At 50.5% G+C, this 13,833-nt stretch overlaps 1 protein-coding gene across 1 annotated transcript in view; it reads right to left on the bottom strand.

Moving 5' to 3' along the window:
- Positions 1-13,833, bottom strand: part of LOC147706821 (ATP-binding cassette sub-family C member 10-like) — a 1,330,844-nt gene that overhangs the window by 249,338 nt on the left and 1,067,673 nt on the right. The window contains 1 exon segment of the mRNA XM_086925587.1: positions 5,305-5,465. Coding sequence (XP_086781713.1) covers positions 5,305-5,465 — 161 coding nt within the window.

Here is a 13,833-nt window from a genome sequence, read left to right on the forward strand (position 1 = left end):
GCTGCAATATCCAGCTAAACTCAAGGTACTCTTGCAAGGGAAGGCGCATTTTTTCGACTCCCCGGAAGGGGTCTGGGAATGGCTGGAGATCAGAGGGGACGACCTTCTGCCGGGTGAACAAGGTGGCCCCCGGGAGAATTGGGGGACCCGGCCTCCGCAGAAACGCCACAGCAGACGGAGACACCACTCTGGGACTGCGGTTCCTGAGGACCCTAGAGTCATGGTAGGAGAGGATGGGGCTATGCTTCTGGCACCATTGACTGCAGCGGATGGCTCGGGTCCCGAGCCCACATGGGTCTGAAGATGCTCTGGTCCTAGACACATTGCAAACTACAGCGCAGGACATGATCCTCACAGCCCCGGTGATCCCGGAGACCATGGGAGCTGCATCTACGGAAGAGCCGGTGCCGCCCTGAAAAGTTCGGTGGACTGAATGTAAGGTGTGTCAGGCTTATGAGGCCCTTGGGACGACCTTAGTTCCATGCTCGTTGCCAGAAAACCATGAGTCTTGTTCCCTTGTTTAGTCAGGTGGGGCGGATGGGCTGCATCTTACTGGATGGAGCGTGTGTGAGTGGGGCAGGGTAAATGTGCGCTGGGGCTAGACCGCCTAGTTGAGCCGGGCGATCGCCGCACTTACATTGGGTCGCGTAGGGAGCTGGAAGGGGGGGAAAGGGGGGGGGGAGGGGTATTTTTTTGTTCTGTTTTCTGAGAGTGAGTGTTGTATGGGGTGAATGGGGTGGCTGTGTAAGTCATGGCACCAGCAGGGGGAGGGCAGGGTGGCATGTTTTGTTGTTGCTGTCGTCTTGCTCGTGGGTGGGGGTGGGGGTATTTGTTCTAGAGGGTTCGGGGTGATGGGTAGGTCGGGGTGGTGGGTGAAGCAGTTGGGGGGTATCGTTGTAGGCATCCACTGTATTACAGTTCGGGCTCAGGGGTGGCAGGCCACAGGAAACTGAGCTGGAGGCCCGGCTGGGCGCCACCAACGACTATGGGATACACGTTTCTAAGCTGGAACGTGCGGGGGCTGGGCACATGCACTAAGAGACACAGGGTCCTGTCCTTCCTCTGACGACACGGAGTTTCCATTGCGTGCCTGCGGGAGACCCATCTGAATGACGAGGGTGCTCAAAAATGTAGCAAAAAATGACGGGGACAAATGTTTCACTCCTCCTTTTCCACTTATGCGAGGGGGGTCCTGATTTGGGTGGCCCCTGGGGTTCCCCTCGCCACTCAGTATGTCGAGGCGGATATTAATGGCCGGTACCTGCTCCTGCGGGGGAAGCTGGATGGGAGGGATATCTTATTGCTGAACTCGTATGCGCCCAATGTAGATGACCCTCACTTCTATTCACATCTCCAGGAGGTCCTTCTTTCGGACCTGGACGCCCCCCTTCTCTGGTTTGGGGACTTCAATTGTGTCTTAGATCCAGTTCTGGATAGGCACCCGCACCGCACAGGCATGAAACCTCGCATGACAGCGCGACTCCGGGAGGTGATGCAAAACATGGGCTTCGGCGACGTGTGGCGCCTGGGTAACCCGACACAGAAACTGTATACGTGTTACTCTCTCACACACAATACGCATAGCCGATCGACAGGGTTCTTGCAGCCAATGTTGACGCGTCTCTTTCATTAACGGTCACGCATCAGGCCCGCTTCCTGTCTGACCGCTCGCCGGTGACATGCGTTGCACAGTGGGAGTCCCAGCCCGCCCGCCCTCGAAACTGGCGGATGCCGGTGGAGCTCTTGCAGGATCCAGTGGGGAGGGATCAGGTGGAAACCGACCTGACCAATTACTTGGATCTGAACTGGGTGGGGGGAGACCTTGCATACTCTACTAAATGGGACACCCTGAAAGCGGTGAGACGCGGCAAATGTATGGGCCTCACTTATGGGGTCCGGAAGCAACTGCTTGGTGAATTGCGAGTAGCAGAAGATGACCTTCTGCGTCGGCAGACGTTGGCAGAGCCTGATGACTCAAATCTGGAGTCGGAGCGAGCAGCCCGAGCGTGTGTGCACGATATATTGAATCGCCTGGACAAATACACTCTTGGTCAGTATCGGCAGCGCCTCCACCGTGAGGGGGATAAGTCGGGCTGGTTGTTGGCCTGGATTCTTAAGCGCGAGTCTACCCCGGAGAGGATAGTTGCCCTGAGGGGGCCTACGGGAGGCATGGTACACTCGGAAGCGGGTATTCTCCGAGTCCTCCAGTCCCACCTACAGATAGTATACGCCGTAGATTCGTCGGTCACGGAGGCTTCCTATCTGTCCTATCTTCAGGAGCTGACTCTCCAGACCCTCCGGAGGGAGACTGCAGAGGAATTGGATGTAGTCTTGTTGCTCCGAGAGGTGAGGGTTGCAATGGCCAGCCTCCCGAGGGCTAAGTCCCCAGGGAACGACTGTTTCCCCCCTGAATTTTACCAGACATTCGGGGATGTCCTTGCTCCCCTCCTCTTACAGGTGTACCTTGAGGCATTTAAAAGTGACTCCCTCCCGCCTACTATAAACCAGGGTGAAATCTGCATGATCATAAAGCCGGGTGGGGACAGCTGTTACCCTGCGGCGTTCCGGCCCATAACCGTGATCAATACGGACGTGAAAATCCTGACCAAGCTATTGGCCGCCCGGCTGGCGCCACACATGGCCAGTCTAGTGCATCAGGACCAATGTGAGTTTATACCGGGCCGCAATACCGACATGAACCTGAGACGATTGAGCCACATTATCCACGAGGTGCGTGGCAGGGAGGGTTAACTGGTCCTGGTGTTGATTGACCTAGCTAAGGCGTTCAACACCGTCGACTGGGGGTACCTGTTGGAGGTCCTCCAGTTGGGGGGGGGTTGGGCCCCGCCTTCTGTCGCTGGGTTCGGATCCTATACAAGGCCCCTCGGGCACGAGTTCGGCTTGGGTAGGCGGAATGGTCCTTGGGCAGGGGCACTCGGCAGGGGTGCCCCCTCTCGCCGCTCCTTTTTGCCCTGGTGATTGAGCCCTTGGCGGTCACCGTTCAAACTGAAATGGCACAGTGGGGGATCACTGTGGGGGACACGCACAATGTGGTCTCCTTGTACGCAGAAGATGCCCTCTTTTCCCTGACGACCCCGATGGAATCATTGCCCATCTTGCTCCGGCAATTTGACCACTTTGGTGCCGCATCGGGTCTGCAAATTAATCCCGAAGTCCTTGATCTTCCCCCTGGCGGGTTGCACCACGGGCCCGCTGACGGACCTGCCGAGTCTGGGGCTGCGCTGGGAGCTGGAGGCCTTCCGGTACCTCGGAATCCAGGTGGCTCCGTCTGTTGCGCAGTAATTGGCTCGTAACATCGACCGGGTTCTCCGATCCCTGCAACAGTCCATGTCCTTCTGGAACTCCCTGCCACTCTCCCTTATGGGACGGCTGGCTGTCGCCAAGATGGTGATGCTCCCAATGTCCTTCAAATGTATTTGTGCCCGATCCCTCCGCGAGTATTCCGCACGCTTAACACACTGCTCACCTCTTTACTCTGGGCGGACCGCTGCAGCCGGGTTGCCCTCCATACGACTGTCCGGAGCTGGGAGGAAGGAGGTCTGGAGGCGCCGAGGTTTGATCTGTACTACTATGCGGCACAGCTACTGCCGGCTGCTCGGTGGTTTGCGGACACAGATAACTGGGAGATGCGACTCCTAGCCGGTAGGGCGGACGTACGGGCATTGCAGGTGGCCCTGATGCGAGGACGGGGGGGCGGACGAGGCCCTGCCGTATGTAGTGTGCCACACTGCTGGGGTCTGGCAGCGTTTCGTAGAAAAGATCTTGCGGCGGGCCCCCTTTCATAGGGAGTTGCGGTGTGGATTTTGGCCCCCATAATCGCCATGGAGGAGCACATGTCCTTTCGGGACTGGCGCGCAGGAGGCTGCGAGACATTAGCAGACCTTTATCCCGACGACTTCTTTGTGTCCATGGACAGGGCCACGGAGGCCTTCGGGCTGGGAGGAGGGCAGTATTTGCACTACAGGGGCCTCCAAGGGGTGGCGAAAGAGACTTGGCCCCAGTTCCCAGAGGCGCCCCCACTGTCCCACACCCTAAACATCCTTCTCTTCTGTGGTAGAGGAAGGAGATTAATATCTTTGCTGTATTTGGCCATTAGGCGGGACTCTGCCTCGCCGGTCCCACCTTCCTGGGAGGCTTGGGAGACAGACCTGGGGGTCTCCCTGGACCCGGAGCAGCACAAACGTATAGGAACCCTTACGCGCAAGGTGTCATGCAATGCGCGGTTTAAACGGATTCATTTTAATTTTATGCATTGTACTTACCTGACCCCGGTCTCCTTGCGGCGCATTTCGGAAAACAGAGGAGACAACTGCCCCAGATGTGGAGTGGGGGGAGCGGGGTTCCTGCATCTGGCCTGGGAGTGCCCAATGGTCGCGAGCTTTTGGAAAGCAGTGGTTGATCATACACGGGCCGTTACCGGCCTCCGACTCGACTTGACTCTGCTGCGTTGTCTATTAGCCCTGGTCCCGAAACCTAAGAAGAGAAACCTCTCCTATAAAATGTTGCAGCTATTGCTGGTGTTGGCGAGGCGGAGGGTCGCAATTACTTGGATGGGGCAGAGGGCTCCTGAGATGTTGGCCTGGCTCAGGGATGTCAGGGAGTGGTCTTTGGCCGAGGAGATACATATGCAGCGCACGCGCAGGGACGTGAAACTGCAGGAGGATTTGCTTGCATGGCGAGCTATGTGTGCTACGGGGTTGTCCAATAGTGATTCCGAGGGCACGAGTGCTGAACTGTTTTCCTTGGAGGAGTCGGGGCTGATGGGGAGGGAGATGGGAGTGGGGTGGAAGGATCTGTTCTGGGATAGTGCCCGGCTGGGCCCGCACATGTACTTCCGGCAGCTACTGAGAATTGCTTTGCCCCTTAGGGACGCAGCCCAAACTGTGATGTCTGTACTCATGTGTGCCATAATGAGGTGATCGAACTCTATATACGTACTGTAATACTGATGCCACTTGTGGGGGGGGATTGTTTTCCTGTTGCAATAAAAAATTGAAAATAAAGGTAAAAAAAAAAAAGTATCCCTAGGTTTCACTACACTTTATCCTCTTCTTAAGGTTGTACCTCATGCTTTCTTTTCTCAGGGCCTACTCATAGTTCCATGGCCTCCACTGTCTCAGCTGTCTGTCATCAGGATTCAGCTGCCCTTGCTCTCCTATTTGCCACATCACTGAAAGCAGTCATTGTCTTTTCATAAGTCAACATTATAAATATTATGTTTGTGCGTGGCGTTAGAGTTTTGGAAAAGTCACAAAGAAATCATTGGGGCAAACAACATGTTACCTTCAGGACCTCCTCTTCTGGCTCCTTGGGGATCTCGTTGGAGTACTCCTCGATTCGCTCAACGCTGACCATCATGGTCTCCGTAAGTGTGAAGTAGGAGATGAGTTGTGACAGCACACTACTGATAGAGAGAGCGTACGTGAGAGCCAGGCCTACCATTCCTGTGGAAACCAAGAGAGAAACAGAGACCTTAGAAACGGAGGGAGGGACAGTGAGGGAGCTGCACATGTGTGTAAAAAGACCTAGATTGGGAGAAAATACACCAGAGGAGGAGCACAGAAGTGGATTAGGTATACAAGGGTTCTTATTTCTACTAGTATGAACCAAAGTACATAGTCATAGAACTCTGTTCAAAAGTGGAGTTTTACTATGGAGGGTTCAGTTTCAGTTTCAACAAACTTTATTCGGCATTTAAATAACACCATAAAAGTACAATTTTTAAAATATTCCGACATTTCATTGAACAAACAAAAATAAAAGATAAGTATACAAATCAGCAGCACACTAAATCCATCAGTTCAAACTAGCAGCAGGAAGCTAGAAGACAGTTTTGTTGTCCTTTCAGTACATTAACAATCATCATATTTCAATAGTGGACCTTAACCTGACTGCGGTTCTTAAAATTTGTCACACAGAATAAAATCAGGGGATCTCTAGATACTTTTAAAAAGACAAGGGCATCTCTCGCTGATCTAAAAATTCTTCTTTAAAAGATCTCTTAAAAAACGGTGGTTAGTCTTTAAATAAAATGGGCATAACAATACAAAATAAAGGGTATCCTGCGGAGATCGTTGATCGCAGCCGCAGGGAACCTTTGACTCAAGTAAATCAGTGAACCCCACGGGGTCAGCTAATAAGTGGTGAAATAAATTGAGCCTAAAACGCGTTAATAAAAACCTATCATGTGGGTTGTATATGAGGGTGAGATATGGCTTGAGTCCACTACAAGATTTCAACTGCACGTATGCTTGGACAGTTTGCATATTCTTTACTAGTGCTTCCCGTGTTGTCACTTTAAATGTAAGAAGCTTTCCAATTACTATTGCTTGAATCTGTTTCGTGATGCTCTGTGGGTTTGAAAACAGATTTCCACAGCCAATTCCCTCGAGGACCCCTTTCACATATTTTAGCCAGGGCATGGAACTACCTTTCTCCCAGCCCAGACAGTCTAAGATTATTCGTTGGGTCAAGGTGGCTTCCTGGCTAACCCATAGTTTTAACCATGCTGAAGCAGGCCTCAGTTTTACTCTGTCTCCCAGTTACTTACAGCCTAGTTCCTCATGTGCTATATAAGCTGACGTGCCCTGAGGAACTTTAAGAAGCCTCTTCAAGTATTTATTTTCCTGTTTTTGCAGTGTGTCTACGTTCGCCATCCCCCACAGTTCTGCCCCATATACAACTTTAGCAACAGTGACTGATTTATACAAAGTCATCATTTGCTCTGGGGACCAACGTCCCAAACGGCAACCAAAATTCAAGATCGCACCAGTGCTAGCTGCTAACTTATTTCCATGACCCTCAATCAGAGGTTTAAAAGTAAAATTTCTATCAAATAGAATGCCCAAGTAAAAAAAGGCCGTACTTTTCCCAGACTTGTGGAGCCTATACTATAATTAAAATCTTTCCCCTTACGCTTTGGGCCCACCTCCATGACATACGATTTTGTTAGATTTGCCGATAAATCTAATCCCTTCATGAACTCGATGAACCCATCAATCAGACGCTGCAGACATAGTGGGGTACGTGCCAGCAGGACTGCGTCGTCCGCGTAAAGGAGGACAGGCACTGGTCTATTTCCTATCCTATAGCAGCATTTATAACTCTTGTCAGTATCGGGCCCCATAATTCGATCTTGCTTAAAAAGAGGTCTGGCGGGATCCCATCCAGCCCAGGTGCTTTGTTACGAGTCAAACCCCTTATGCCACCCTCAATCTCTTTTAAGTAAAAGTGGTCAGTTCTACGCTTGTCTCCCTACAGGCAACCTGCTCTCCTTCCATCTGGGTGCCTCGATTATATAGGCCACCAAAATGCTCCACCCATTGTTCGGGGAGTACAGTTGACCCTATACACGGGCTGTTCCCTTCTTCGAAACAGGGTCTGTTAATTATTGACCAAAACCCAGAGAGTTCCCTTTTTTCTGCTGCCTCCCGCAAATCTTCCCATGTCTCAGTTTGGAGGGCTTTTTTGCATCGCTTAACTTCTTGTTTGTAATTTAATCTACAGCGTATAATCCTTAGCCCATCCCTTGGTTTTTGCTTAAGTGCTGCTCTAAGATTGCGCTGAGCACAGGAACATCCTCTGTCGAACCATTAGGGCTCGGTTAATACCTTGCCCTTCCCCTTTGTTAACAATAGACTATCTATTAGCCATCCTATATTCTCAAAAGCCTTAACCAGTGGGGGTCCACTTACATCCTGTTAAAAAAACACCTCCAGGTACACCGTGCCCTTAGTCACTAATGAATTATAAAAACCTTCCCCATCCATTTTGCCCATTTTAAACGTCTACCCTAGTCAGTGATCATCTCCCTAACGTCCGTTACTCTTCTCCTCATTTCTTTGTTCCCTTGCGACAGTAACATTGTCATGGTAAGGGGATTATGATGACTGAAACCGCTACACTCAATATTAAATTCTACTATTCTTTGTTTTATAGAGCGGGACACAATTACGAATTCGATGTAAGAGCAACACCTTCTTCCTTTAAAGGTGGGATTCACTCCCCTTTCTGGGTCTAATGGTATGAGGTCCATTATATTTACCAGCTCAAAATTTGACACCATTGTGTTCAATTTGGTACCCTCTATTGTATGCTCAAAATGAGCACCCTCCTCAATATTACAGGAGGACCAATCATCCGTAAAGGGTATCAATTGGGGACATAAATGACAATTAAAATCCCCTGCCATTAAAATTTAGGGGGCTAGGGCATCCGTCAACTTCTCTAACTGTGTGCCTAGCCGTTCTTCCAGTTCCTCCAGTCTGCTCCCCCCTACATTATAAAAATTTACAATAATTAAATTAAGGTCCCTCGTTTTCAGCTGTACAGCCAACATACAATCTGACTTCCATTTCAAGTCCTTCCATACTCCTTCTAACGTCAGGCGGACCCACAGTAAAAGACCCCCTCTCGCTCTCCCTACTCTTGATCTAACTGCTGGTATGCCGAACAGCTTATAACCATCCAGATTGAAATTAGTTGGATTCACTTCCCAGGTTTCCTGGGCGCAAATTACATTATATTTGTTTACGTAATCCAACCATTCTTTATTTTGGAATTTGGCTTAGAGACCCGCCACATTCCAGGACAGAAGTTCAAATGTGTTCCACTCACTTAGTGTTAGTGGTTCTTTAACTAACTGGGGTCCTCTAACTGATTCCGGTATAGGTGTTGCTACTAATGGAGCGATGCCCGCCCTATTTCCACCGTTCTGAGTTTGCTGTCAATCACAGTCCGACAGCCCAGACAGGGCCCCAAACCTGTTATGTAGCCTTATATTCCGTGGGATGTAATGATTCTGTGCCTCATTCCCTACTGAGTATCCCCATTGTGGGGTCTGTATTGGTGCATAAAAGTACATTAGAGGGAGTGGTTGGATTCGGGACATTGGATTTTTCTGTGCCCTATTACAAATGTATTCCACGCATTTTGTGTCCCTGAGATTGATGATAATACAGTCCCCCCCTAGTGACTTTGCCCGCCTACCCACCCAATTGACTCTTCTAGCGAATAATATCTCTGCACACATATGGAGTGGTAAAGGACGATTTTCATTGAGCCAGAAAATACACTTATTTCCTTGCTCAAGCGATGGCACCCCTGTTAAAATTACCACGTAGGGGGCTGAGTCTGGGGGTAGATCTATTGTTTGCAGGTTGGATACAGGACAGGTTATAGGTGGTTTTGACACTAACAGGGGTTGGACTGCAAGTGGTTGTAATACAGGGTTACTAACCCCCCCAACACCTTCCCTACCTAATTGTTCCGATTGGGTAACCCCTGCCAAATTAGTCCGGGGCCCCATAACACTGGCTGTCACCTGGCTATTTACTACAGATGGGGGACTACCAATTGTAAGAACAACAGAATTTAAGGGAACATTAGCAGTAATATTAGTAGTGGCCCGCTCAATACTTGGTCCTGCCACTTTTGGCTCCGCACCATGTCGCTCGCTGCCCTGGTTGCCCCTTGTTTGTGCTGATGCGAGCAAAGGTTTCACGCACACCAATCTCGATTCAATCCGGTCCATTCTGTCGTGAATCGGATGAATTGCCTTTTTCACGATATTTTCCAGTCTTTTCCAGAAGGAGGGGTCTGGCTTATCCACTACTGTTCCCTCATTGTTTATTAATCCATTGACACCTTCATTTACCAGTACCAAATCATGTGGGCTTAGTGAGGTGCTAAATGTCAAGCTCTCTTTGGGCATCGCCTCTTTAGCTTTTTTTTGCCTTTCTGTCTACGGCTTGCATTTGTGCACCTGTGTGTTTCCTTTTTAGCGTTAGAGGCCCCTGCAGTGACTGTACCAACCCAGTTTTGGCACTTCTAGCTGATCTGATCTTTATATTTGGTGACGGGTGCCTTTTTGAAAAATTACTTCTCTGTGGCCCAGTTGCTCCGGTGTTTTCAACTGGATCCAGGGTTACAAGGTACTCTTCTGGATGAAAAATGCGGCTTCCCTCATCCCCCTCACTGAGGATCAATGTATCCTGAGGGTCAGTCATTCGGGTAACAGGCGATTTTACCCTTCCGAGACTTACCATTGATGACCGTTTATCCAATAAATTGTCAAGGGATAACCTCTTTTCGGTCAATTCAATGTCTTTGGCCAAGGCGCTAGACACTCTGATCAGAAAATTGTCCAGGGTGCCCATTAATGTCCCCCCTGTGCTTCTTCTGCCATTTACTCCTATGGGTGGTGATATAGCCATAGTGAGCTAACTTACAAAGATGTCTGTGACAAGATGACTCTCGTTACGGCCCACACTAGATCAAGCGAACAAAAAGGGTGAATGCTAAGAGTCACTAACCTCTTTTCAAAAGGCTGTAAATATGGATATTAGGGGGGTGGCCCGGCTCGTCCCGTCCTTGGCAGGTCTTGAACGGGCTTAAACGGGCCCGCACTTGGCCCGGGCTTCGCCTGGCGCCCGTCCGCGCAGCTGAGGTGATGATGCGTTATGTAGGCGCCGGTCAGCAGCAAATGGTTCCCAGGTGCGGGCTTAGGCAGCCTGCCCCCTGGGAGTCGTAGTTCCTTCTCCTCCACCAACAAACACGGCGGGCGCTAAGAAGGCGCCGGTCAGCAGCAAATGGTTCCCAGGTGCGGGCTTGGGCAGCCTGCCCCCTGGGAGTCGTAGTTCCTTCTCCTCCACCGACAAACACGGCGAGGCGCTAGGAAGGCGCCGGTCAGCAGCAAATGGTTCCCAGGTGCGGGCTTGGGCAGCGTGCCCCCTGGGAGTCGTAGTTCCTTCTCCTCCACCGACAAACACGGCAAGGCGCTAAGAAGGCGCCGGTCAGCAGCAAATGATTCCCAGGTGCAGGCTTAGCCAGCGTGCCCCCTGGGAGTCGTAGTTCCTTCTACTCCACCAACAAACACGGCGAAGGGGCTCCCCGAGGCACCAGAGGAGGAGCGCAGAAGTGGGTTAGGTATACAAGGGTTCTTATTTCTACTAGTATGAACCAAAGTACATAGTCATAGAACTCTGTTCAAAAGTGGAGTTTTACTATGGAGAGTTAAATTGGGACAACACCTATCTGCATGGCTTGGAAATGCTCTGCCACCCAGCCTTGAATGTTTGTATTGCCCTACCAATGTTTTTTCTCCAGTGAACCTGGCAATCCACAGATAATCAGGAGTTGTTCCACTTTTGAAGTACTGTTCATGAGAATATAATAGCTCTGCTGATGACAGTGGAGGAGGGGGCCTGGATGACTCAATGGAAATCTTTAACGTGAGTGAGGGATGTTAATATCCTCTTCATTCCTTGTTATGATGAGAATGGCAGTGTAAAGTTATACTGCCAACTAGATCACCCATGCAGCATTAATTAAGTCCCTACTAAATGGGTCTGTTTCTTTTCTTAGGTATAGCCCATGTGTGGATACTGTATGTGTGTAAGAGTATCACGAGGGAATATGGTATTGTGGTGTCCATCCATTCGTGAAGCTGTGTATCTTCTGCACCTGATGGTGCATCTTACTGCAGATTCGCTTTTGTCCTCTTGTAGACGTGACAAACGGCACACTCCATCTATGGGACCCATTCCATAAAACTGGTGTTACTTGTGGCCGTCACAATGAGTCATTGAAAAAGCCGCCAACAGTCAACTCGCTGCCTTCCTCGAATCCAACAAATCCCTCGACCCTTCACAATCCGGCTTCCGAGCCAAACACAGCACTGAGACCGCCCTCATCGCAGCAACAGACGACATTCGAACACTATTGGACAACGGAGAAACTGTCGCCCTCATCCTACTTGACCTCTCCGCAGCCTTCGACACAGTTTGTCATAACACCCTTATTAAACGCCTAAGCAATGTCGGAATACAAGGAAAAGCATTGGACTGGATCATCTCGTTCCTCGCCGGAAGAACCCAGAGAGTCCGCCTCCCCCCTTTTAGATCAGAGGCCACCGAAGTCATCTGCGGCGTACCACAAGGATCCTCACTCAGTCCCACCCTCTTCAACGTATACATGAGCCCCCTCGCATCCATCGCGCGCCAACACAACCTTAACATCATCTCCTACGCAGATGACACCCAGCTGATCCTCTCCCTCACCAAAGACCCAAACACCGCCAAAACCAACCTACACGAAGGGATGAAAGAAGTAGCCGAGTGGATGAAGAACAGCCGTTTAAATTGAACTCGGACAAAACAGAAGTCCTCATCTTAGGAGCTTCCCCCTCCGCCTGGGACAACTCATGGTGGCCACCGGCCCTGGGAAGCGCACCCATACCTACGGACCACGCACGTAACCTGGGCTTCATTCTGGACTCCTCCCTCTCGATGACCAGACAAGTAAACGCTGTCTCATCATCATGCTTCAACATCCTACGCATGCTCAAAAAAATCTTCCGTTGGATCCCCACCGGAACAAGAAAAACGGTCACCCACGCACTGGTCACCAGCCGACTGGACTACGGAAACATCCTTTACGCCGGTACCACAGCCAAACTACAGAAAAAACTCCAACGCATCCAAAACGCCTCAGCCAGACTCATACTAGACATCCCCCGCCAAGATCACATCTCCGGCCACCTGAAATGCCTCAACACGCGCCTGTCCTTTTACACCCCCACCCGCCAACTGCGATCATCCACCCAAGCCCTCGCCGCAATCCCACGCATCCACAAATCTACCATTGGGAGGAAGATCCTTCTCCTATTTAGCGGCCAAAACCTGAAATTCTCTCCCCACCCACGTCCGCCTTACACAGAACCACCTCTCCTTCAGAAAACAACTGAAAACTTGGATATTCGATAAGTAAAGTACCCCCCTCCCTCAAGCGCCTTGAGACCCTATGGGTATATAGGGCGCTATACAAATACTGAACTTGAACTTGAACTTGAACTTGAAGCTGGCTGTCGCCTAGCAACTATAACTTAGTGTTGGGTACACCCCACACATGGCAGAAAGGGAAGATACATTTCCCCACAATTAGTGAAATGCTTAATCTTTTGAAAAAGACAGCACCTTAGGAAGCACAAGTGGTTTTGAGTGTGCCAATATTCATGAATGCTTGACATATTTGTCCAGTAAGCTGTTTGAACTTCCAAAACTACCAGGGCGGAGCACGTGTTATCAGGAGCTAGACCTCTTTTGACTTGTAACTCTCTTGTGCCGGCTGGGAAAAGGCCTGGACCCTTCAGATGGAGCTTTGGAGATGTCACCTGCAGAGAAGAGAAGCTGGCAAGCTCTGAGGAGTAGGTGATCCCTCAAGGAAGAATCTGTCTTGATCCCAGGAATAGCTGTTGAGGGCCCAGCAGATTAAACAATCTCTGTGGATTATGTTTATTTGGCCCAATATCACACACAAGCCACAATATACCTACAGCCAGCCTGGCCAGTAGACACTAGACAGAATCAAGGCTCCAGAGAATCATCAACTCGGCTGTGGGATAACCATTCTTCGTGCTACTGAATATGCACCATCTCTATCCCTGGGGAAACAACCTTTTCAACGCAGTCCTTACATCGCACTCCATGGCTCAATGGTTAGAGCGCCAGACCCTGATGTATAGGTCTGGCCCGGGACCAGGGTTCAATACCTGCCTCGGCGGGTCTTGGGCTCAATTTCCTCGGACCTGATGATTCTCGCCTTGGTGCCTATTCTAATCATGGTTCCCACTCTGCAACTCTGGGCAATAGCTTGCTTAACCTCCACACCGGCCCCAACAGCGCGGGATGCCTGGCTTCACCTTGGGGGTGCCCAGGAGTGGACATTTCACGGGGAAAAGCAAGGAAAGGATCCTAAGCGGTATACGGACAGCGCCGGGAACACTTCCGTTGGAGGTAGCTGTGCGCTTTACAA

This window comes from Lissotriton vulgaris, chromosome 6, assembly GCF_964263255.1.
Source record: "Lissotriton vulgaris chromosome 6, aLisVul1.2, whole genome shotgun sequence".
Classification (NCBI taxonomy): domain Eukaryota; kingdom Metazoa; phylum Chordata; class Amphibia; order Caudata; family Salamandridae; genus Lissotriton; species Lissotriton vulgaris.